The sequence below is a fragment of the Aplysia californica genome, unplaced genomic scaffold (genome assembly GCF_000002075.1).
Source record: "Aplysia californica isolate F4 #8 unplaced genomic scaffold, AplCal3.0 scaffold00055, whole genome shotgun sequence".
NCBI classification, from domain to species: Eukaryota; Metazoa; Mollusca; class Gastropoda; order Aplysiida; family Aplysiidae; genus Aplysia; species Aplysia californica.
The window spans coordinates 686,656-709,448 of record NW_004797325.1 but is presented as its reverse complement, the minus strand read 5'-3'; the positions used below and the strand labels follow the sequence as shown (position 1 = coordinate 709,448).

The following is a 22,793-nucleotide window of genomic DNA, read 5'->3' as shown; positions in this document are numbered from 1 at the left end:
TTTCTCTCACCTCACAACTTCAACCGGTTATTTTTCTTTCTTTTTAGTGCTGTAACAAAATAGATTTTGAAAACTTTCTATTTTTATTTTAAGGGTTTTAGTGCTCTAAGTATAGGGTATTGGAGTTTTTGCTCATGAGATGTTGTTCACTCAGTTTTTTTTTAATAGCTAATTCTTTGAAATGTTCAATATTTGACTCATACCTGTCTGTTGAATATAGAAAATTAGAACAGTTTGTGTTAATTCTAATTTTGTGCATTTACTGAATATGTGTTTTTTTCCGAGTGAACAGGCAGACAGATTTAATAGCAATCTTTCTATGCCACTGTATTATGTTACTTGATGGGGGTCCCTCTCTTTAAAGAGAAAATCAGCTACATCTAGACACCTATTCGTCCTATTGGGTAAGAAATTGGTAGCAAGAGGACATTTGGATAGGATACATTATTTCCCAGTTTGATTTTCAGTTACTATTAGTATTAGATACATGTCATGAAGAGATTTCATCATTCAGTATGTATTGTGTTCTCGACTTGATTTGTTTGCCTGTTTGTTGTATCTGTGGGAGGAAGGTTTGCTGTTTCTCTGGGAAGGTTTGGGGGGGGGGGGTGTCCTGCATGTGTTTTGGACTGTGTTGTTTGAAACACAAAATGGTGCATGCTGTCATTACTATCATATTTTCAGTTTGGAAAGGGATGATTCCATTTCAAAAAAATATACTGTTAGTTTCAATAAAGAAGTTGATGAAGGATATTTAACTGTGGAACCCGTAGTTTTGAATCACAGTAAAGTATGACTGAGGGAGAGCCATTCTTGGCAGCCTGTACCCAATGTACTAGGGTGAAAGAGGCGAATGATGGGGATGAAAGTGTGGCAATCTGAGTTCCACTGTCATATGTTGTTCTTCAATTCATTTGAATATTTTTTTAAGGTCGAGAGCAGATTACCCTTTCTTCCATAATGATATAACTTCCAATCTGAAGAGTATCCCAGGGTCAGCTTAAAGGCCACTTTAAAAATGTGGTGTAATGGTCAGGCAGGTCAGGCTCTTCACCATTGCATGCAGACTGTGTGAGTCCAATTCCGGAGTTGTGAAATTTGTTTTATTGAGTATCTCAGTTTATCTTCTGGGATGTATCCCCCTCAGCCTGGGTTTGCCCTGACGAACAGGCATGAAGCAGACACTTAAAAAATTTTCTTTATTGTGTCAAAGGGGATGAAAAACATTTACAGTCCTAATGAAAGTGACTTCAGTGATAACTCCTTAGGAAAGGAGTCACCAAACAATTTTCTCTGAAAAATTTTGATAAATCTGTATTCATCTTAACACATTGACAGCATATTGCATACTTTTATGTGGACACTCCAGATGAATGTAGCCCTTCAGTGGGCTCATATGTACTCTGGGATTTGCATGCGAAAGCTCAAACTTTGGGATTTTGCACATTTGAAGCATGCCTGTGATTGAGAGGGAAGATGTGCCTTGTGCTATGTGGTTTCTTTCACCTGCTGACATTATGCCTGACACCATTATCTACATCTGGCAACTCTACACTGAAACACATTATGTTAGGGAGATTGAAGGGTTTTTCTGGCTCTCACTTTGTCTTTACTCTTACGAGTCTGTTGGGTGATTATGCATACTTTGTACTTTTTCATGAAGCAAACCACTTTTTCCTTTCTTCAGAGCATCCAAGGATGATTTTACTTTCTTTGTGCCTTGAATTTTCTACTCTGTTGTTTTGTTAAAGCCTGTCCTTGCATATCTCTTCTAATTGACTTCAGTTTTCTGGATTGTTCTAAATGGCAGATTCAGCGCAGTTAACCAGTCATTTGGGGGGGGGGGGAGTTAAAATGCTTTTTCATGGTTATAGTACACTATTGGATAAAGTAAGCTATTAAGAATTGACTAAAAAATGTTTCCATGGTATTCTAATTTGAAGTTTGGAAAATTGAATCATGTAGAAACATAGCCTTTTAGATTGTATTTCTTTTTATGTACTCAAAAATGCTGAGAAAAATCAGTTGTCAAATCAAGAAAACATTTTTTACAAAAGAACTCATTCCATTATTATTTTTTATGGAAGGCATTGTGTCAATCATGATGTTGTAATATAAATTCGTGTACTATACTTTTTTTAAAGTTGCTTTCGCTTTTTTTTCCAAAGAAGTTATAAACCAAGAATGAAAAGGAGCCATATTGGTGACACTATGGTGTGAGGAAATTTCTGCAAATATGACACGTGTCTACATTTATGTTTTTTGTGTGTTTTCTTTTAGGAGACCTTTGAGGTAACAACTGAAAGCATTATTACATTCCCAATACTAACCTCTCCATATCGTGTTTCTCATAAACATTTCTTAAATGAATTGTTCACACCCTGGAATTTGAGTACTTTTTGCTGATAATATTCCCTAACATACGTGTGATGCTGGGTAACAGTTATTTGTGATTTAGAACTGACCTTCCCGCACTATTGCACCTTTTTGAAAGATGTGATTTTTTAAAAACATTGGAGTGACAGCAAATTCAGGACATAGAAGTGGTTCTCTCTATTAAATTCTGCCACCACAAGGAAAATGAATTGGAGCCTTAAATGCAAACTGCAATCATTAAGGTTCCACCAGTAAAATGTTTTAAGAATTTCAAATTTTTGTCTTTGGCCTGAAATAGAACTTCCACTTTTTCGTTCCCATATTCAAGAAAATATAGTTATGCTGTAAGGCAGGTCTGTATTTAAGCTATCATCTATGTGATTCAGAAGTGATGGAACTTTTGCATTGAGCTCATTGTTTATAAAGCTCTAGCGTACGTAAAGGCACTAGCTTCTTTGACATTAGAGGACTGTATTTGAAATACAGTCGAACCTGCGCAACACAGCTGCCCATTGTCAAGAGGAAAAGGAGGAAAGTGGCCGTATAAAGACAGGCGGCCATCCTATATAGGGTTATCAAAATGAAAAAAAAAATCCTTACCTTATGAGGTCCCAACTGAGGATGGTCACAGGGTTAGGACTGCTGCAGGCTCTTTTTAAAAAAATTTTTTTTTCTTTTGAAAAAAGGGGGAGGGATGGGGGGTTAGAGGGTCGAGGTGGGTTTTTTTCGTTAGCTTTTTTTGCTGCTGATTGTGTGCAAGGGTTAAATAAAATGGAATATGTCAGATAAGGAAGAATTGAGTGCCATGTTAAAACAAGCATATCGGTCGCCATGACTGGGAGAACGGGCAACGCTTCAGTCACAAGTTCATGTTGATGTCCATTGTTACGGATTGGGTCAAAAGTGACTGCTCATCTCCCTTACGATAAAAATGTTTTTTGTATGAGTTGTGGACGGAGCTTATAGGTTATGATGGATCATAATCTTCCCTCACTAGCAACTGAAAATTAATGCTACCGATTGGCCAACTTGGATAAACAGTACTCGACATGATCAGTTCATTCATTGGATAGATTGACAGTAACGACATGTGAATCGATTATGGATCATGACGGCCAAAACATAATTTTTGACGAAGCATTGTGCAATGAGAGGTATGCAAGGCCATTTTACCCTAGTATTTTTGTTTGATTGTTGATAAAATATGGTGGCCGCGGCTGCATTGGACAGGTGACAGCTTCACACAGTTGAATTGTATTGAAAAAACACAAAGGAGGAAATGGAAAGTGGCCATTTGTACAAGTGCCTGTCATGACTGTACTATTTTATTGAATTATTACTTACAAGTTGTTGTTGTTATCGATCCAGTTATTACTTGCAAAGAAAAAGGAATTGGTGGGGCCTTCTTCTCCCCTGTTTAGAAACTGAAGCGATTTCTAATCCACACAGCCTGCCGGGGAACCTCTGAAATGAAAAAGAGCAGAGGTTCTAACTACATCTTCCCAATTAACGACAGACTGCATGAATAAAATCCTACTTCTCTCGATATCCTCGGAATGTAATTGTCTTCATGCGTTTGTGACAGCATTCCAAAATTTCTGTAAAATGCACCTGTTCATGTTTCTACAACCCTGTCAGGATGTGGAACAGAAGGAAAAGTTTGCTCCGTCATCGGATTTAGGACATCACCCACCCATGTGATGCATGTTAGGAAATATTCAGCTTGATTCTATTGGCTCATGTTACCAAGTGCTGTGTTGGATGTGCGATACAAGGTGATGATTGTGGAGTGAAGCCCAACAGAAGAGGAAATCCCCTCGTGGCCTGATGATAGCCCCGCAACTTGGTGAATAGAGCTGTGCACATGGATTTGCTAAAAGCTGTAAATATTAGTTCATTAAAAGAGCTAATAACTGATGTATATCAACACTTTGTTTCATTGGATGTTTATTTGAATAAATTGATAATAATACAGTAATGCTTTGGAGTGAAATTAAAACCAATGAAGTGCAGCACTCTCAACCATGCAGTTTGCCTGAAGGAGAAACCAGAGGACAAGTGAGTTGGGACTGCAGGCATCAGATCATCTTTCTCATTGTTTTCAGTTATCAATGCTCTGGTGTTACCCAATTTGGACATGACCATCATCTGAAGCAGTTGAAAAAGGGTGGGACTCACCCTTGCTTGCACTTGCAAGCAGCTCTATGTGAATTACATTTTCTGCACTGAATATCAGATTCACTTCGGAAGTGGCACAGTGAGGAAAATTTTTTATTGTTGTTTTTGTAAACAATTTTGCTAGTGTTTGCATAGATTTACTTTTCGTTTCGACCATCGGTTTTGAGAGTGCACACTCTGAGTATTGGGTAGGAGTACGACAGCACTTCTCTTTGAGGAAGGAACTGGGATTATTGGGAAATTTCACATTCTGGTCACTTAAAGTGTGCCCGCTCTTTCTGAAGAATTGAAGTGGACCTGTAATAACAACTTGCATATGTTGTACAACAATGTTCTTATTTACTGCTCATGTATTTTCCTTTTCATTTGTTGACTTTTGTTCACATCCTGCGGTCAAATCTTAAGCTTGACATGGTGGGTAATGCTTTTCTTGTGTTCCCTTTGCTTTTCCCAGACTCTTATGAGTGGGCATTTTTACTTTCCTGTGGTATATAATTTATAAGACACATATTTTTTACTTTCCTGTGGTATATAATTTATAAGACACATATTTTAGCCTCGTAAGGCAAGGTGACAAACGTTTTTGTTTTTTAAAAATATTTCATGGGAAGTTCGAATAAATCTAGGTGCTACTCATGTTGTTACACCACTCATGAACTCACCTGCTTGTTATTTGTTCATTCCGTTAGATGTAGAATATGATTTTTCTGACTCTGACACAATTGTAGAAAAATAGTTTTTAAAATATCGCAGCATTTCCTCTTAAGGTTCAAACTTGTTTTCCTCATACAATCTGACTCTGTGTTTAGTCTTGTGGACATAATGTTCTTTCCTTTCTTCCTTTTTTTTTTTTTCCAACTGAAGAAATTTTTTTCACTTACCACCACATTCCCTGTTTCCTTAGAATCACGTTTTCATGCACGACTTGCTAATCGTTAGTTTTTCTGATATTACTTCACCAACTGTTGATTTCACTCAATAAAGGCTGGCAGTGCTTCTCTTCAGATTTACACACACACAAGAAAAGCTTTTTTTTTCCTGGCTTCAGGTGGTTGTTGGGCACTATTAGTATGAATCTGTCCTTTTTCTTTCCACTATGACTATTTTTTCTTCGACAGTTGAGCTATTCTCTTTCTACCTCATTGTATACTACGATTCTCTCAACTCAACAACTCTTTCGGACTTTCAGTAACAAAATTAAAAACTGTTGATGTGGGGAAAAAAAGATATTAATTACTTCTTCTCTTTTGACAATTACGACTTTAGGGCAGTAGGTAAATACAGTCTTTCGTTTTTGTAGTGTAGGAAGTATATTGATATATAACCTAAACACTTTTGATGTTTTTGTTATTTAATATAGGAAATGTAGTTTATTTTTATGTGGTTTGCAAGTAGAGTTTCATGATACATTGTTTTTCCTAGCGGAATGTGCAGGTATCTCATTGAGCTATTCGTGTTTCCACCTCAAGTTTGTACCAAGGCTGAATCTGTACTTCCCCGTGTTCCCCGAGGCAGACTAACTGATCACTTATTTTCTTACTTTGATAATGTTTTCAAGAACTTTGGTATACCCACCTGACCTGCTTAAAAAAAAGGATTACATTTGTGCTGCTGCAACAACCCCATCGCTATGTTGTTTGTTTTTGCGAATAATAATGTGATGCTAGCGTTGCTATCCAGTTGCTCGAAGTGAACACATACTGAACATCTCGGTCCCGGTGTTTCAACTGTTCATTGTTCCAGCATGGAGCGTTTATGTGATGCAACCTACAGCTGTTTTGCATTGTGAGATATATATGCGGTATAAAGTCTTTTGTTCAGATATATATTGCGTCAGGTTTCGGAGTTTTTTATCCTGCTTTATATCTTTTCCACATTACTCCTTCAAATTATGTGTTCATTTTTAATTTGATATGTGACTTGTAACAGCTTATCTCGCTGACTGACAAAATATTTGTTGTTAGTCATTGTACTTTTAAGAGTTTTTTCTGACAAATGTAGGTGTATCTATTTACTTTTTGTTTCTTTAACTGATCTTTCAGTTGACTATTTTAAGATTTTTCATATTGTTACTTAAGTCTTTAGTGAAGGCATAATCCATTGAATACATCCACTGTTGTGAAACTTGACTCTGGTGCAATTTGAGATTTATGCTGTAATGAGGCATTTAAAGCATGCTCTTGAGATCATTAAGTTTAAGACTGATTGTACTTTCTCGTGGTGATTTTAACTGCTCTTGCCCCATTTTGAGTACCAACGCTCATTTTTGTAACGGGGAAGTAATTGTTAAATGATCCCTTTTTTTGGGAGAAGTAATAGACACCCAATCGCTTCCTGTGTTGCACAAAATAGCTAGGTAATCTTACCTTTATTTTACTGTCTTTTGGCACTGTGTGTTGTTGTTGTAATAGATTTGTACCTGTTCTGTCTACAGCATGAGAGTAAAGAAATGATGGACATGGTTGATCCCAACAGCATCTTCTACAAAATGGGACAGTCTGGACTCATTTCCTTCTCCGACTACATCTTCTTACTCACTGTGTTGTCAAGTAAGTGGTACTTATTCTTTTTTTAAGCAGTACTTTGTTGTTCTGTTCTTTCGTTTAGAATTAGGGCTTCTCTGTTCTGTGTCATCACTTACAAGTTCTATTTAAAGTGTCAAAGGGAGTTACATAAAATCCATAAGATTATATTTCTGAGTGTTTGTACCTTCTTTTTATTCCCTTAAATCACAGATACACGAGCAAGCTCTTTGAACTTGCAATGACAAATGGATCCTGTTTATTCACATTTCTTATATATTATACAATGATTATGAATTATCTTAAAATTCTTTCTTGCAGCACCTCCTCGCAATTTCGAGATCGGTTTTCGCATGTTTGATTTCAATGGTGATGGAGAGGTTGACCTTGAAGAGTTCAACAAGGTATGATTGTCTTGTCAAGATTTTGATTCCTAAAACATTGTCCAAGTTCTCTTGATACTAAGAACCCATTGCGTCTTGAAACTTGATAAGTAAGACAAGAGAGTTCAGGTATTACTTGAATTTGCATGATGTACTTTTGTGGTCTATTTTGTTGCTATAGCTTTGAGTTGTCCTTTACAATTACATGAATCTACTGTTAAAGTAGGCTACTTAAAGGGGAAGTGAAGAAATAAAAGAAAGTTTGAAAAAACTCAACACATAAGGAAGATCTACATTGCCCTTCCAAAATCATATTACTCTATGATGTATGTATTTTAAAGTAACTTGTTTTTGGGTGGGTTATGTAGATCTGATGTGTTGAGGGTTTTTAACCCTAGAAGCGCTCAGCATTTCCCCGGAAGTAATCCGCCAAAAATGCCCCGCCACCAGGGCCAATTGGTTGTAAACATGGGGGTTTGGCTGGAGGATATCAGCTGAGATATCAGACTTGTATAACTGATACTGGAAAATGACCATTTACGGCTCAGCAGATGATAAAAGACATGTAAAACCTATCTTTTGTAAAAGCTGATAGAGTGAGCCATTAAAAAATGATAAGCAATCAAATAATACAAAGTGCAAAACGCAATAAACTCAACAATTTGTACATCAGCACGGCGAAACAAGTGATAACACTTTGCGTGTAGTCTCTCAGCTGGACCGCATCACTTTGTCAATCAATATCTTAGCCAAGAGACGCTCTACGAGGTCAAGATAACTTGCAAAGTCATTGGTCATTATTTATAACTTTGACCAGTAATTTACTACGTCATTTTCCATATGAGGAATACTGAAATTTTCCATTGAAAAAGGTCGGTGGCTATGCCCTTTATATCTCACCGACTGCTGTTACCGGAGCGTGTCCGGGATGGGATTACGTTTTTAAAAATTGCCGAACCCGGAGGCCCGCCGGTATGGACTTTATTATTTTGTTCCATCTTCATCCCGGACTGCAACCGGCTCTGAACCGGCTCTGACAGTTTACAACAGTTAGGGAAGCCATTTCGACGTGATAAATTACTAGAGTGTCAGCCTTACGCGTTCGGGGGATTTTTTTGTGGTTTTTTTCCACAAGAGACCTATTCCCTGCCTATTCTCAGTTCTGTAGTGATTTCCCTACACGATGGCGTCAAAGAAGCGGCGCAATATTTTTTATGCATTTGCAGATGAAATTAATGATAAACCGTTTCATGGTGTTAGATCAGACATTGAAATAGGTGAATTAGATGTTGATAGCGATGCTGACCCATCATTTTGTTTTCGGGAAGGTAAGAGAGGGCCAAGATTACCTGATTCTAGTGCTAGTAGTGCGCCTAAACAAACAACAATGAACAACGACATTTTGATTTCACATTTTTATATTTTGTAAAAAAAATTGACAATTTTTCTAAAAATCGTTTTAAAAAACTATTGCGTATGTTGAAAAGATATCTGGCATGAGTACAGACCATCAATGATTTATTTATAGAGGCACCAGCTATCCATGAGGCATGAGTACACTAAAGCATATAAATGCACAGCACACCAAATTTCAAATCCCTAAGTACAATAGTTTTTGAGTTACAATTTTTTTAAACACTCTAAAAACACCGGCAGACCACCGCTGTTGAGGCTCCACGAGCCTGGCAATCAGTGAGTTAAAGGGCCTGTGCGCTGAGCTTCCAGGGTAGCCCAGCTCGCGCCTTTATATAGGGGCTGCGCGCTTCCAGGGTTAACTTTCTTTTATTTCTTCACTTTCCCCTTTATTCCTGCCTCACCTTCCTTTGTTTTCTGTAGCTGCTTATTGAACTATAAAGTTATCATGTTGAAAAGATCCATGATGTATGACTTACACATACACCTTGTAACCACAGGCAAAATTTTAATATACAGGCCATTCCCAAATGGGGGATATTAACATGTTCTTATGCACATTAGAATTGTAACTGGTCTGAGTTATCAATGTCATGCTCATACTGTGCTGGAACAACATAGGGGAAACTACTGCCTTTTCTTACCTTATCCTTACTATCGTCATTTTTTCCTCTACTTCTTTTGTACGTTTGTCACTCCCTTGTGAACTGCTGTTTCCGGGCTGCCTAGATGTTCGAAGCAGACTTATGCTATTGAGACTGGAGAGGGGAGCAAAGTAATCCTGATTCCCCATTTGAACTTCTCTGTTGACATCCACCCCTTGGCGCTCATATGACTTATGCAGTTGCGAACGCTGTAAAACCTTACTAAAACAAAATGAAATATTCAGTCAAATTTGTCCAAGATAGCTACCCATTATGGAGTAAAGTGGTCATCATAGTTGGAAAGTGGTCATTTGTAAAAGGACAGTCTGGGGAGAATGTCTTTGACAGGTGGAGGTTAGAGCAGGTGTGATTGTTTGTCAACTTCCAGGAAGTCTACATCAGTACTGTAACTTACGATTTGTCTGAGAGTTTGATAACTATCTTTTTTTAAAATCACCTTTCCACTTTGTTACTTGTTATTTCCAGGTTCAAGAGATAATCCGCAATCAGACATCAATCGGTATGAGGCATAGAAATCACTCAAACACAGGAAGTGTTGATCATGGCATGAGCTCGGCTCTCAGCTCTTACTTCTTTGGTAAAGATGGCTCAAAGAAACTGACTGTGAAGAGCTTCCTGGAGTTCCAAAAACAGCTGCATAAAGAAATCAACAGAATTGAGGTTTGTGCCCCATTTTCTTTTATCAAATGCTGTAAGTGTACCAGACCGCTAGAATTGGGGGAATAGTTGAGGATTTTTTTTTATTGCACTCATGAAAACCTTTGTATATCTTAAAAATAGATATTAATTAGTACTTGATTTAGGTCAATAAAGAGATTGCAAGTCCACAGCTGTGCTGTGGCTACTCAAAGAGAGTGTTATCATGCACGTTATGTAAAACAGTATTGTGTAGAATTGGGTAACAAACATAATATTATATTGAACTTTCACTGATTATGCTTGTAAAACTCATTTGAATGTAGTCTGGCTAAATTTAAAGAGGGCATTGAAAGAACTTTCTCCAAATTTCAAAGTGGGTCACTTCAGGCATATTATGGTAATATTTTCTATTTTTATTATTTTGAAAGGACTTTATCTTCCACAGTTCAATAGACATGCTGAAGATGGCTTGATGTCTGAGCGTGATTTTGGCAGTGTCTTGCTCACTTATGCTGGCCTTCCAGACACTAAGAAGACTCGTATGTTGAAACGAGTTCGCAGGAAATACAAGGAAAATCCAAAGGTAAGATGGTCAATTGAAGTACTCGGTTTAGAAAAGCACATGAAGGGTTTCAAGCTTTAAGAAAAGTGACTTTTGCCATCTGTGGAGTTAAGTATCAGGGTAAGATAAACATTTTTGCTTGTTCAGTAGTATGGCACATTACACAAAATTGTAACGATCAAGGAAAGTGTTCAAATATTTTATATGTTTGTTCGCTTTGTCTGGCAACAAGAAAGTCCCTCATTTCTGCTGTAACTGAGACGCATAAGAAACAGAAAAATGTACTTCTGACTGTCTCTTTGTTGAACTCTCATTTTATTATAGCATTTTCAGCTTATGAGCGGAAACTTGCAATGCATAGAATAATGTGCGGGAAAAAGCACGGATATGAAATCCTTCCATATTAACTGGAGTTTCATGTTAAACAGAATCTACAGCACTTGCACATGAGAATAATGCTATTTCTTTTTGTTTGGATTGGATGGGTATTGGGGATGTCTGTGTTACACTTGCTTTTGAAAATTATTGTTCATCCCTACAATTTTGTTCTGTTTTCTGTTCAGCTACTAGTAGTGATGTGAACACAGTACTGTTTACTTTGATTATTTGCATGATTAACAGATTGTGACAATTCCCTGCCAAAGAAAAAGGTTCTTTTTTAGTTATATATTGTAAACCTCAATGTGACCATACTCAATACTGAAACTGAACTGAATATGTTTGTTCTCTCTCTCTCTCTCTCTCAGGGCATTACTTTTGATGAGTATTTGTCTGTGTGGAGATTCCTGCAGAACATCAATGATGTAGACACAGCCCTGAGTTTCTACCACCTTGCTGGCGTTTCTATTGATGAAGGTGGGTTCGTACAAATCAACATATTACAGGAACCTTGTCAACATATCCATCAAGAGAAATGACTGCTAGTTGAAAAGATAAGAATAGAAAGTTGGGAGTGGGGTTACTTCTGTGTTCCTTTTCTAGATTTCAAGGGTAGGTGACTTTCAGTTTTTCAACCTACTATGCAGCTTATTGTCTCACTCTCATAGTACACATATAGCTTTTTTCATGTTACCATTATACAGCAGTGTTCCTGGTCTTATTATTTCCCGTAAGTACTGTGAATTTGGTTGCATTTTTTAAAAGACTCACAATTTCTTCAGTTTTCTATGGTATTTAGATCTTAATTTTTTGCTGGCAGCCTATGAGGGTTCTACTATGACTTTTGACTGCTGAAGGGTTTTTAATAACTCTTTGGCTTTCATGAAATCATCCGTCCTTATTGAACTGCACCAGGTGTAATAGAGCCTAAAAAATAAATGTAGGTTGTCTATGTGTATTGCCTGAAGAAATCTTACCTCTTTTATAACGGGGGAGTAGTTAAGTGAGACTTTGTTCTTGTTTTTAAAAAACGAACATTTTTTTATTGTGATTTGTGTTAAGAATTGAAGGTCATGTTTGTTTACTCGGCATTATACCTCAGATAGCTTCTGATTTGGTTGGTCCTTCATAAATGTCATGGCTCTTATCCCAAACTACAGCATAGGTATTGCGAGTTTGTGGAAATTACAAATTATGTAACTTTCATTTCAGAAACTTTCAAGCATGTTGCAAGAACTGTGGCCTTTGTAGATCTTTCAGATCATATTATTGATGTCATCTTCACTTTGTTTGATGAAAACAGTAAGTTTGTTTGTGAAGGCTTTTTGTTGCATGAAAGCGGTGAGTTTTGTTTGTGAGACAATTTAGTATTAATTTCATTCAGTCTTCTCAGTGATACGTTGTATTGTAAGTATGTGGTCACAATGTCACCAATAGGATGAGACTGTGTTGGACGATGCTTTTGTAAATGGAGAAAATTAGCAAACAGTTCCTTGTCTTGAGACCACTCTACCAGTAGGCTGTTGACAATGAAATACTGTGTCCTTTACACTGGTAGGCCCTACATGTATTGGTATGGGTCAATTCACGTTCCTCATTACAAAATTAAAACAATTTATAAATGAAGAGATTGCTCAGAGCTGATTAAAATGATATGGAAATGTTAAGTGGTCTAAGAAGTCATGTATGCCTGAACTCCTATCTACGCTCTCTGTCATTTCAGTTTACCCACATCTGCCAGAACAATACAGCGTATCGTTTTCGTCTCCTTTAATTTAATACACATTACTGTTCTGTACTCCAAATCCATGTTTGTAATACAGGTTAAGTTAAAAATAGATATGATTCTTCCTTTCTTTGTGAAAATTCGCAACGTGAAGGCGTATTTTTTTAATGGTATAACGTTATATTTCAAACAACTTTGGAGTCCGAGTCATTTCCCCACTCAGAATTGTTACTGAAATCCCTCTACAATACACCTGCTTTTTCTGCATTCAGTCTCACTATCCATGCTTCTGTCCTATTGCCAATTGTTAATTTTTTGTTATGGTGAAAGAAATAGATTTAAATCCATAATTTTTCGTGATACAAAAATTTACTTGAATTCTGAATTACAGCACATATTTAATTCTGGCTGTTCAGGAAAATCCATGAAATCGTTTCTGGCTGATAAAAATGAAATAGGGAATTAAAGGATTAGTGTTCACAGCACCAACATTTAAAAGTAGAAAATTGGCATTTTTCCCCTACCTCATGGCAGATTTTTCTGTTCTTTGTTTTTTTTTGGTGAAGTTTAGGTTTTTACCAAACACCAAAATAACATTTGATCTTTGTCACCAGAGAAAGACGATATGTTTAACTCAACATCAGGAAAACGAGCCATCTGCATGCTCTGCACGTTTCTACTGTACCAGGACATTCAACGTCAGAAAAAAATGCCAAATTTATATATTTTAATGTCGGTGCTGTGAATGCTAATTGAAGAACCTTAATTATATTTTAATAACAATAACATTATCTAATTGATATCTCTTAATATTACTCACATGAAAGGAAAAGCGTAAAGATTCAAAAGAGTAGATTTTATACACATTCAAAATGTGTTTACCTTTTTTTTGGACCGCCAGTATAATTTGTTTGATGTCTGATGTTATCACTACTGGGTTTTTAAAAATGAAATCTTTGTAAACAATGCTTGAAATGGTTTGGTTACATTCCGTTGTACATGGTTGGGTTGTCTTTGGCACGCTACAATTTATCATCAAAACTGTTTTTACCGAAACCTCAGGGATAGAAAAAACACAATTGTCTAATCAGAGAATTTTGTTCTCGGGTTTATTGTATAAAGTTTTGTACGCACATCCCTAACGCAGGCTAACCCTCGCCCATCCTCTTGGCTTTGAGGCCCATATTAGGAGGCATTCTAGACCTAGCAATACAATGTTTTAGGAATCGAGGCTGGGCCTTGTGCTTCGCATGAGATGGAGAGAAAGGAGAAAAAATAATTGCTGTTGGGGCTGCTAATTGCTTTTATTTGGTTATCGCTACCTCGTTGAAAGCGACTTCGGTCTGTTTGAAACCTCGTTGGAGCCGACGTACATTTACAAAGAGATATAGATATAGAGCCGACTTCTCGTTGAATGTGATCTCGTTGAATGCGGCACCCACTGTACAAAGCATATATCCTACTTGTATAAAAGAAAAAATTCAGGACCTGAAAATTTGTTTGCTATGTGCATGTTAGATTGTATTTATATGAGAGTTTTTCTTCTTGTAAACTGTAATCTCCTTATCCTTTTTTACCCTCCATAGATGACGGAGAGCTCAGCAACAAGGAGTTTGTTTCTGTGATGAAAAGAAGAGTTATGCGGGGGCTTGAAAAACCTAAAGATACCGGCTTCGTGAAACTCATCAACGCAATGGTGAAATGTGCTACTTCAACGCACATGTACCATGACTGAATTTCTAAAGATCTCCCTCCAGCATTTTTCTATCCATTTGCACCACTGAGATGTTACTCTCTGTTATTTATTATCTAACATTTGTGCTTTCTTATAATTTTTAACCTACTTTTCTACTTGCCTCTTGTGGTTTAGAGTGTATCATCCCTTAAATGGCAGACGATTCAAATGACTTACGATTAGTAGTTTTTCAAGGGTTTTTACCTGAACAAAATCCATGATGATCTAGAATGTAAATCCGAAATTGCCTTCTTTTTCTTCTCTTAGCCTTTCAAGAGCTCAGGGAGTTACTAACTGTAAGATATTCTTTTCAGAGTGCCATTGATTTTTTTCAGATTAGTTGAGGTTTAAATTCGTTCATTGAAATATGCTATGGACGTTCACATACATCTTGTGTCTTTGGAGTCTGGTATCAGAATTGTAGAGGTCAAACTGATGGGTTTAATGTGTACGGCAGATTTTTTACCAATATAATACCTTTGTCATCGATGTTACATTCTGAATACATTTTCTGACATCATGGTGAAATCAGGGGCTCTTCAAAAGAATGAAATCAAAGAAATGAACATTTTTCTGCCCTGGGCAATTTTTACTTTTTTAAAAAGTCAAATAAACAAGCTTTAAGATGTACCAGTAACTTCGTACGCTCAAAAATTGACGAGCACCTGGTTCCACCCTGTCGTGACATATGAAGCTGTTAACATCTGCTACCACTATCTATGATTGAAAATAGCACCACATGTTTTGACTTTTTCTGTTTTCAAATCTTAATAGTGAACTATGCTTTGCCTGCTCAAGATATACTGATTTATGCTTCTTCCCCGCTATTTTGACACATGCTTAGATTGATCTTGTTAGAAACAGTCTCAATTTCATGAAATGCAAAGATGTTGTGAAGTCTGGAAAATGCGTAGTCAATGACTTAACGAGCTCTCATCTTACGATCAGGAGTTCTTTTTCATGGATTTCTATTTGTCTAATTCTAACCAGTAAACTTTACATGAAAGAGGTGTTATCAGTTGTGAGTAAGAGTATATTTCAAAATGAGCTCACTGCTAGGATGTAGTTGCTGTTTTTAGAAGCCATGAGTGACTATGCTGACCATACTTTGAAAGGTATCACTATTTTAATTTTACTATTTTCAAACACCATTAATGACTTTTATTAAGCTAATCATTGAGAAGCTACGTCATAAGAAGTGTCAAGGAAATTTCCGACTGATAGTATAAGTGTGTCGAGGATCGGGACAAAAGTCACCCTCAGAAACTATCTGTTTCTGGGAACTTTCGGTTTTGTCATTTGCTCTCGATCTGAACACATTTTCTGCTAAAAAGTGACATTCCTAAAAGAAATAAACTAAGAGCTTGTGATTGATTGCTATGTCTTTTCGGGCTGCATTTATTTGAAATTCAAATTTGAAAAGGTTTGTGGTCAAAATTTGCAGCCAGACTTGGGGGGGGGGGGGGGGGGGGCTTTGTGTTCGTGTCAATGGTAAAATGTCAGTCATATATTGTTCTAAATGTGCATCGTCTCCCAATTTTAGAGGTATTCTTTTCTTTTCATGTTAGCTCAGAGGCTCTACTTTTTAACCCTATTCGTATGAAGAGGGAATTTACCCGTTAATCCGATCCGTACACTTTGCATAGCAATGTGTCAAAATGATTTTTTGAGAAATACTGAAAATTTCAAAGAGGTCTTCGTACTAGAAGTATTCTAAAATATGAAAAATACAACCCCGGGGGTACGAAATGACCACAGGGAGTACGGATATGATTAATGTTTCATTTTACTATGAATACAGTTGTCTCTGCCTTAATGCAGGGTGCGCGGGAGGGCTCCAAAGAATGTTAACTTGGAGTGTGTGTTTATATATATAAATCTTAGCGGGCGGAGGGACGCAACTGTCTTAATTCATTGGTATTTTAGTGATTACTGTTACCTGGGAGGGGGAGGGGTGGGGCATGGTGTGTGGAGCTCATGGTTATGTCTACAAAGGCAATGAATGAGTAGTGGAAAAAAAGCAGAAAGACCAACTCATTGTACTGATACACACTAATATGTCGGGAATAGATCAGAGGAAACTGTTGGGTTGGTGATAGTCAAAGGGGAGCGTTCAACCATGTGGCTTCATTCCAAACAACAACTATCGACTTCCTGTAATATGTTGCAAGTAGGTAAAAATCATAGGTGGAACTAGACATTCTCAGAGACTTTTCGCTAGTGATTCTTTGAACTAGTATGTTCTTTGAGCTCAGCTGATCATTTGACTAAATCATTAATAATATGGGCCTATCTAGTGTTCTGCAGCATTGTTGTGCATCCATAGGCTTATTAAACAATACAGTCACCAAAACACCAGTAAGAAATCTCTCAAAGACGTATTTCAAATGACCAATTAAAAGACATTTCAACACACACACCAAGTACATCGCTCACCCACTCCTATACGTAGGATGTGAACCCACTTTCATTGTGTTGCGCAATGAACAGCTTTGCAAAATATCCGGTTGTCTAGACTTGTCTTTGCTGTCGTGAGGCATGCTGTCTTGGTTGTAAAAATTTCCCTGTGTCAAGTTTTACTTGTCTGTGTGTTTTGCAGATCAAAGCATGTGTCAATTTCAAGGAAGTCAGCGTGTGTTTGTTCATTATTATTTATTATGAATAATGATAAAACCTGTCATATGACAAAGGCATATATGTTTGAGCGGAAGGTGCCTTTGTATAGCGTGCATTTAGGCAGAGACTACTGTATCATTAATAAGCTGTTTTCATCTTTGATCTTTTGAATTCATGAAATTTTTTTGGTGTCCCACCTCCTGAATAGCCTAAATTGGGTTATTAAAATTTGCTATCCACCATTTTATTGAACTGCAATTCAAGTTGATATTAAAACAGCAAGTACTAAGTATGGTTAGATTAAAACGAATGCTGCTGCAAGTGGCCACGTTGAAGCTGAAATATGTTTTGTGATGGGTATGATATAATGGAGCGGTAGTTGAATGTTTCTGTAATTTTACTTAGTAACTTGCTGTCCAGTTGATTATTTATAGAATATTTCCCAGTTTTTTCACTCTATAACTATAACAATACATTATTGATTTATCTAAAACTAAAACATTGTTGACTTTTGACTGTCATTTTGTTTATGTTTTTAGTCAGTTTGAGTTAAAGAGAAGCATGCTGATCTTTTATATGATATGAACAAAGTAATTTGATGGGCGGAAATAAAGGGTTGCCAGCAGAATATGCAGGTGTGGCACAGTACATGTAGTGTAGTCATATTTTTCCCTGGCTACTGAACAGCGGTAGGCATAGGTCTACCTGAATTCAGCGCTGGTCTGTGAAACCATACATTGCCATAGGCCAGGCTCAAAGCTTCACAGCAACTTGTTCAGCAAACAGTTGTTACAAAGTAGGCCTACCATTATGACACAGACATTCATTTGAGCGAGCATGCCTTTTTTTTTACTACGCCCACTCTGATAGTGGTACATGTACCTGCATTCAATCCAAAAAAGTTCACATTGCTTTCACATGGCCTAGTGGTTAGTCTACCGGACTCGTAATCGTGGGTTTGGGGGTTCAAGCCGCAGGCCCGACGTCGTGTCCTTGGGAAAGGCACTTTACACAAATTTTCCTCACTTCACCCAGGTGGGAATGGGTACACGGCCGTAGACAGCGAAAGATCTTGTCAGTATGTTAGTGTTTTAGCGCCAATAAATGGCCGCTTGCACTGTATGCTTCCCTGGAAGTTGAGGTTGTTTCAGAATGCTCTCAGGTCTGCTGGGGTAATAGTATAGATTGTAAAGCGCACAGAGCTTGGTGTTGAGTGGGGATTTGCGCGTTATTATTATTAAGAAACACTGATTCAAGAAAATTGAAGGTCAGGCCTAATGACTTCGTCAAGTAGCCTACTGTATAAGAGTTTCACTTGTACACGTACATTGTGCTAAGATTCAGCTACTTTTCTCACAACACAATCGTTGTGTTGTGTGAAAAGTAGCTGAATCCTGTCAATATAATGTAGAACCCATGGCCATGAAGATGATCGCTTTTTCCAGCGATTCCAGAGAATATAATATAGATTTCCTACTTAAAAATAAAATTCGAGTAAAATTTGTGTAAGGAGAATGCAACCAATCACAGGCATTTGCAGTAAAATCGTTATCTTCTGTTGACTTTTGTCCGGGTAAGTATTGGTTTACAATTACGGGCTCGAAAGTGAAGACTGCATACCTAAACTAAGAAAGGACTATGTCACTAATGTGTGGAAGATTCGTCTGGACCGTCCTACTGTGATACGGATCCTGTATTTACTCCCATTCACAGTCACAGTGTGGGAAGAATGCCTTTGATCAGAGACGTCCAGGTCTCTTTGGGACCCTTTGAGCTCACTGTTGTTAACGGTACCCTAGCTGCTCTTCCTTGTCTCCTAGACAAAACCAGTTATCACTCATGCCCAATTTTGGAAACCTAAAGCCCCTTCCACACTACGACAGTCCTGTCCTGGGACAAACCTGTCCTGTCCTCCTATGGTAGATTTTTCCATTTCAAACTGTGCCAAGACATGCTGCGCCTTCATGGTGTGCTTCTGCACAAGGCTTAGATTGCATTTTCGAGATGGATGAAATCGAGGTTGCCTGTGCTTTGAATTGAGGGGGGGGGGGGAAGAAAACAGTATTGGGTGTATCCTTTAGATTACTTTAATTTAACTCTAGTGGCTCAAAGATTACTCAAGGCCAAGGATCAATTCCTTGATGGAGCAGCTTGTATCACCTTTCTATACACACGGTTCAGACAGGCCTTCCATTGCGGGATGATTGTATCACAAATTTCACATACTTCTGTCCATTCTCTGACTTTTACACCTCGATTACGTCACAGTAATCAACATCAGCCTTTTACAAACATGTTTTAGTTTTACTTTCCACTGCACAGATAATGTCTCCTATTTGGATCAACATCCATTTTAATGAGATTTCAAACACTTGACAATATACTGTAAAATTTCAAAACCGAGCAACTGAAGGAGAGAAAAAAAAAATGAGAATCGAGGTGCAGAAAATGAGGTTAACAGTAGTGCAGGTGCCACGCCCGTGACGCCCCGCGCCAGTCTAAGTCTGGGGCAGTTATGTTCTAAATGCAGTATGCAGCTATATTTCTCCAGTATAATATAATATCATCACAAACGATACTACCCCGGGACTAGGACAGTCCTGTCCCATCGATTTTGTAGCAATTCACAACTGCTCAGGACTCCATGCGACAAGAATGTCCTGTCCCGATAGGTGCAATGCATTTACACTCCCCTTTATAACATACAGTGGAACTCTCGGATTCAACGAGGTCCCCGGGCCTGACCTAAAATCTAGTTGAATCTGAGTGTTTGTTTCATAGCAAACACAAGGTTTTGTGTGGATAATTACAGGCACTGAGCAAGTACTGTATAAAGAGAGGTCACAAGTAGTGCCTGGAATCCCTGCCTACAGTGGAACTCGGTTTCAACGAGCTCGGATTAAACGAGATGAGATAGATTCCCCGTTGTTGTTTTTTTCCTTCTTTAATATCAATTTTAAAAAATAACCCGTATTCAACTAGCACTTCAATCAGCGAGTCGCTTCCAGGGTGAACAGCCCCCGCAGACGTGGCTCTGCTCATTTTTATCCCGGAACGAACTTTATCTATTCCCGGAAATCATCCATTGCACCTGCATCGTGAACCATTATTCTCTTTGCCGATTGCATACGACCAATCAGCGGCCTTCTTTCATATCAACACATGCGTTGTTGGCACGCGCGCGTGTGTCGGGATCGGATGGGCGGCCTGCACACGTATGGCTGTCCCCATAGAATTATGCAAATTTAGATGACCAAATTATGCAAGAAAAAAGCAAAATTATGCAAAAATTATGCAAGTTACCGTAACGCCATTCGCGACATGTTTTGCCCTTTTTCAAGAAGAATTTTCATGTTTTATGTACAGAAAAATTGAAATCAGAACATATCAGTACATGTATTAGTAATCTGTTGTGTATTTGGAAAGAAAACAATACGCATCAGTCCAAAAAAAAAACCAAAAAAAAAGAATCTTTGTAACTTTCAGCTGTAGTGTAGAAGAAAGAAAAATGTACAAAGAAAAAAATAAAAAGAAGACATCTGGACTGCTGATTCTGGCACATCACTTAAACCAGGGACACCTGTCAAACATGAAACATCAGTAGACATGAGAACAACTTTTGATGGATTGAAAAATTGAACTTGCTCAAACTCAAGGCTCAAGAAACAAAATCCCTCACCCATTTCAATTATTGTTAGGCTAACCAAGATCATTTAACAAGGGAAATAACCAACTTATCACTTAAATGAGACTTATTACGGTGACTACTTCCCTTTAGTCAACCGGGGAGGAGCTAAATATTGTAAAAATATGAAAAGAAAACAAAAAACGTGAAAAAAACGCAGGAAATCCCAAATTATGCAAATGTAGCGGAATTACGCGAAAAAACGCGGCCGCACAATTGCATAATCCTACGGGGACAGGTATAGCTGTGTGTGCGTGTCGGGGAGGGGGGGGGATAACTAGGGAAAAAAAAGACTGACGGATTTGTATCTGCGACGATCAACGCCCAGACCGCTAGTGCCCCCTCCCCTCCCTCCGACATGCACACACAGCCACACGTGTGCAAGCCGCCCATCCAACCTCGACACCTGCCGGAGTAAACACGTGCGCGTGCCGACAACGCATGTGTTGGTATGGAAAAAGTGAAAAAAGCCGGTGATTGGTCGCATGCTATACGTTCTTACTTATACCCAAGACGGTAGATAACGTTCGTTCTGGGAGAAAAATGAGCGACGCCACGTCTGCGGGGGCTGTTCACACTGGAAGCGATCTCGTTGAATCCCAGCTCGCTGATTAAAGTGCTCGATGAATCCGGGTTATTTTTTTTAATTGATTTTGCAGGGGGGAAAACAAACGGGGGAGTCTATTCCATCTCGTTGAAGTTGAATCCGAGTTCCACTGTACATACTAATAGTATTCATAGGTTTCAACAAACATGGGACGGGTCTGTCCCGGGGGCAGTACTCTTGCAGTGCAGTAGGGACTCAAGAGCCAACAAAGCAATTTTGGATTTCCCTAAATAAAATACATGTAATTGTATGTAATGGCTGCTTATCTTCGGAAATGTATCACACAGTATCTGTAAGTGTAAGCAGAACTTGCAGTATGTTGACTTCTGATAGAATAGAAATTTACATGTCCTTCACATGCCTCATCTCCTGGATTGGTCTGTTCTTCGTCATACAAACTGCACCAAACTAATTCTAATACATGTACAGTAGAACATGACTACATTGAAGTTGAAGCGGCAGCTGCAGCCATATGTACAGGAATCCCCTTTTTTGTGCCTAAGTAAAACTGTCTGTAACTGTGCTTGGGTTTAACGGGGCATGGAAAGGCCCAAACTTGGATACAGCGGAAGAGATCGAGCGAGCTCTTGCTGGGGGAAGGGAGGGGGTTGAAAGTGGGCTCAACACAGGCAATCAGCGGTGCCGCGTTGTGATTAAAGAGTAAAAGAAAAGGAGAGCGCGCAGTGTGTGATTTTTCAGAAATTCCCCATTACTTTTACTTTGAATTCCTATAGCGGGAACTTGTCCACAACAGGATTTTTCTTCTGGAACTAAAAGTCCTGCTCTTGCCATGTTCTACTGTACATAATTATGTACATGATGTATCATCATGTAGCAGCCTACGTCTGCTGATATGCTTCACTCTGAAGAGGAATAAGTTCGTTGAAAAACTTTTATGGGATTCTTTCCATTTGCGCATGTACAACTGGATGACTCTACAATTTTTCAACTACATGTCATGTACATGACGTATTTCTTCCATCTGTGAGGATCAAGAATGATGCAGTCGTAGTCATAGTTCATAAACAGAAATGCACTTGTCCAGTGGCGCAACCAGTGGGTAACAAGTTGTGTGCATTGTCTTCTACATTTTAATTTAGACAAATTTACACCCATAGACACAAACTCAAATATTCACACGCTCAAGACTTCCATTGTAAAAAAAAGTAATTGTAAACTACTACTTTTAGTTTTAGTAGGAGTTTTACGGCACTTGCAACACAATAAAAAAAGGTAATAGATCTATAAGTGCCGAAGATTACAGGTGTTACAAGAGAGTAAAAAGGAGGGGAGATATAATGTTTGATG

The 22,793-nt window shown here is 38.1% G+C and overlaps 1 protein-coding gene across 5 annotated transcripts in view; it reads left to right on the top strand.

Annotated features, from left to right (window-relative positions):
* LOC101861791 (calcium uptake protein 1, mitochondrial) overlaps positions 1-17,692 on the top strand; it is a 42,453-nt gene extending 24,761 nt beyond the window's left edge. For 4 of the 5 annotated variants that reach the window (XM_035968376.1, XM_005092925.3, XM_005092927.3 and 1 more), the window contains 7 exons: positions 6,989-7,103; positions 7,398-7,480; positions 10,003-10,197; positions 10,622-10,759; positions 11,485-11,593; positions 12,329-12,418; positions 14,429-17,692. In XM_035968376.1, the coding sequence (XP_035824269.1) occupies positions 6,989-7,103; positions 7,398-7,480; positions 10,003-10,197; positions 10,622-10,759; positions 11,485-11,593; positions 12,329-12,418; positions 14,429-14,577 (879 nt within the window). In that variant the 3' untranslated portion in view covers positions 14,578-17,692. Of the gene's footprint in view, positions 1-2,280; positions 2,293-6,988; positions 7,104-7,397; positions 7,481-10,002; positions 10,198-10,621; positions 10,760-11,484; positions 11,594-12,328; positions 12,419-14,428 lie in introns of all 5 variants that reach the window. The other variant, XM_005092926.3, reaches the window with a different exon arrangement.
* The last annotated feature ends 5,101 nt before the right edge of the window (positions 17,693-22,793 follow it).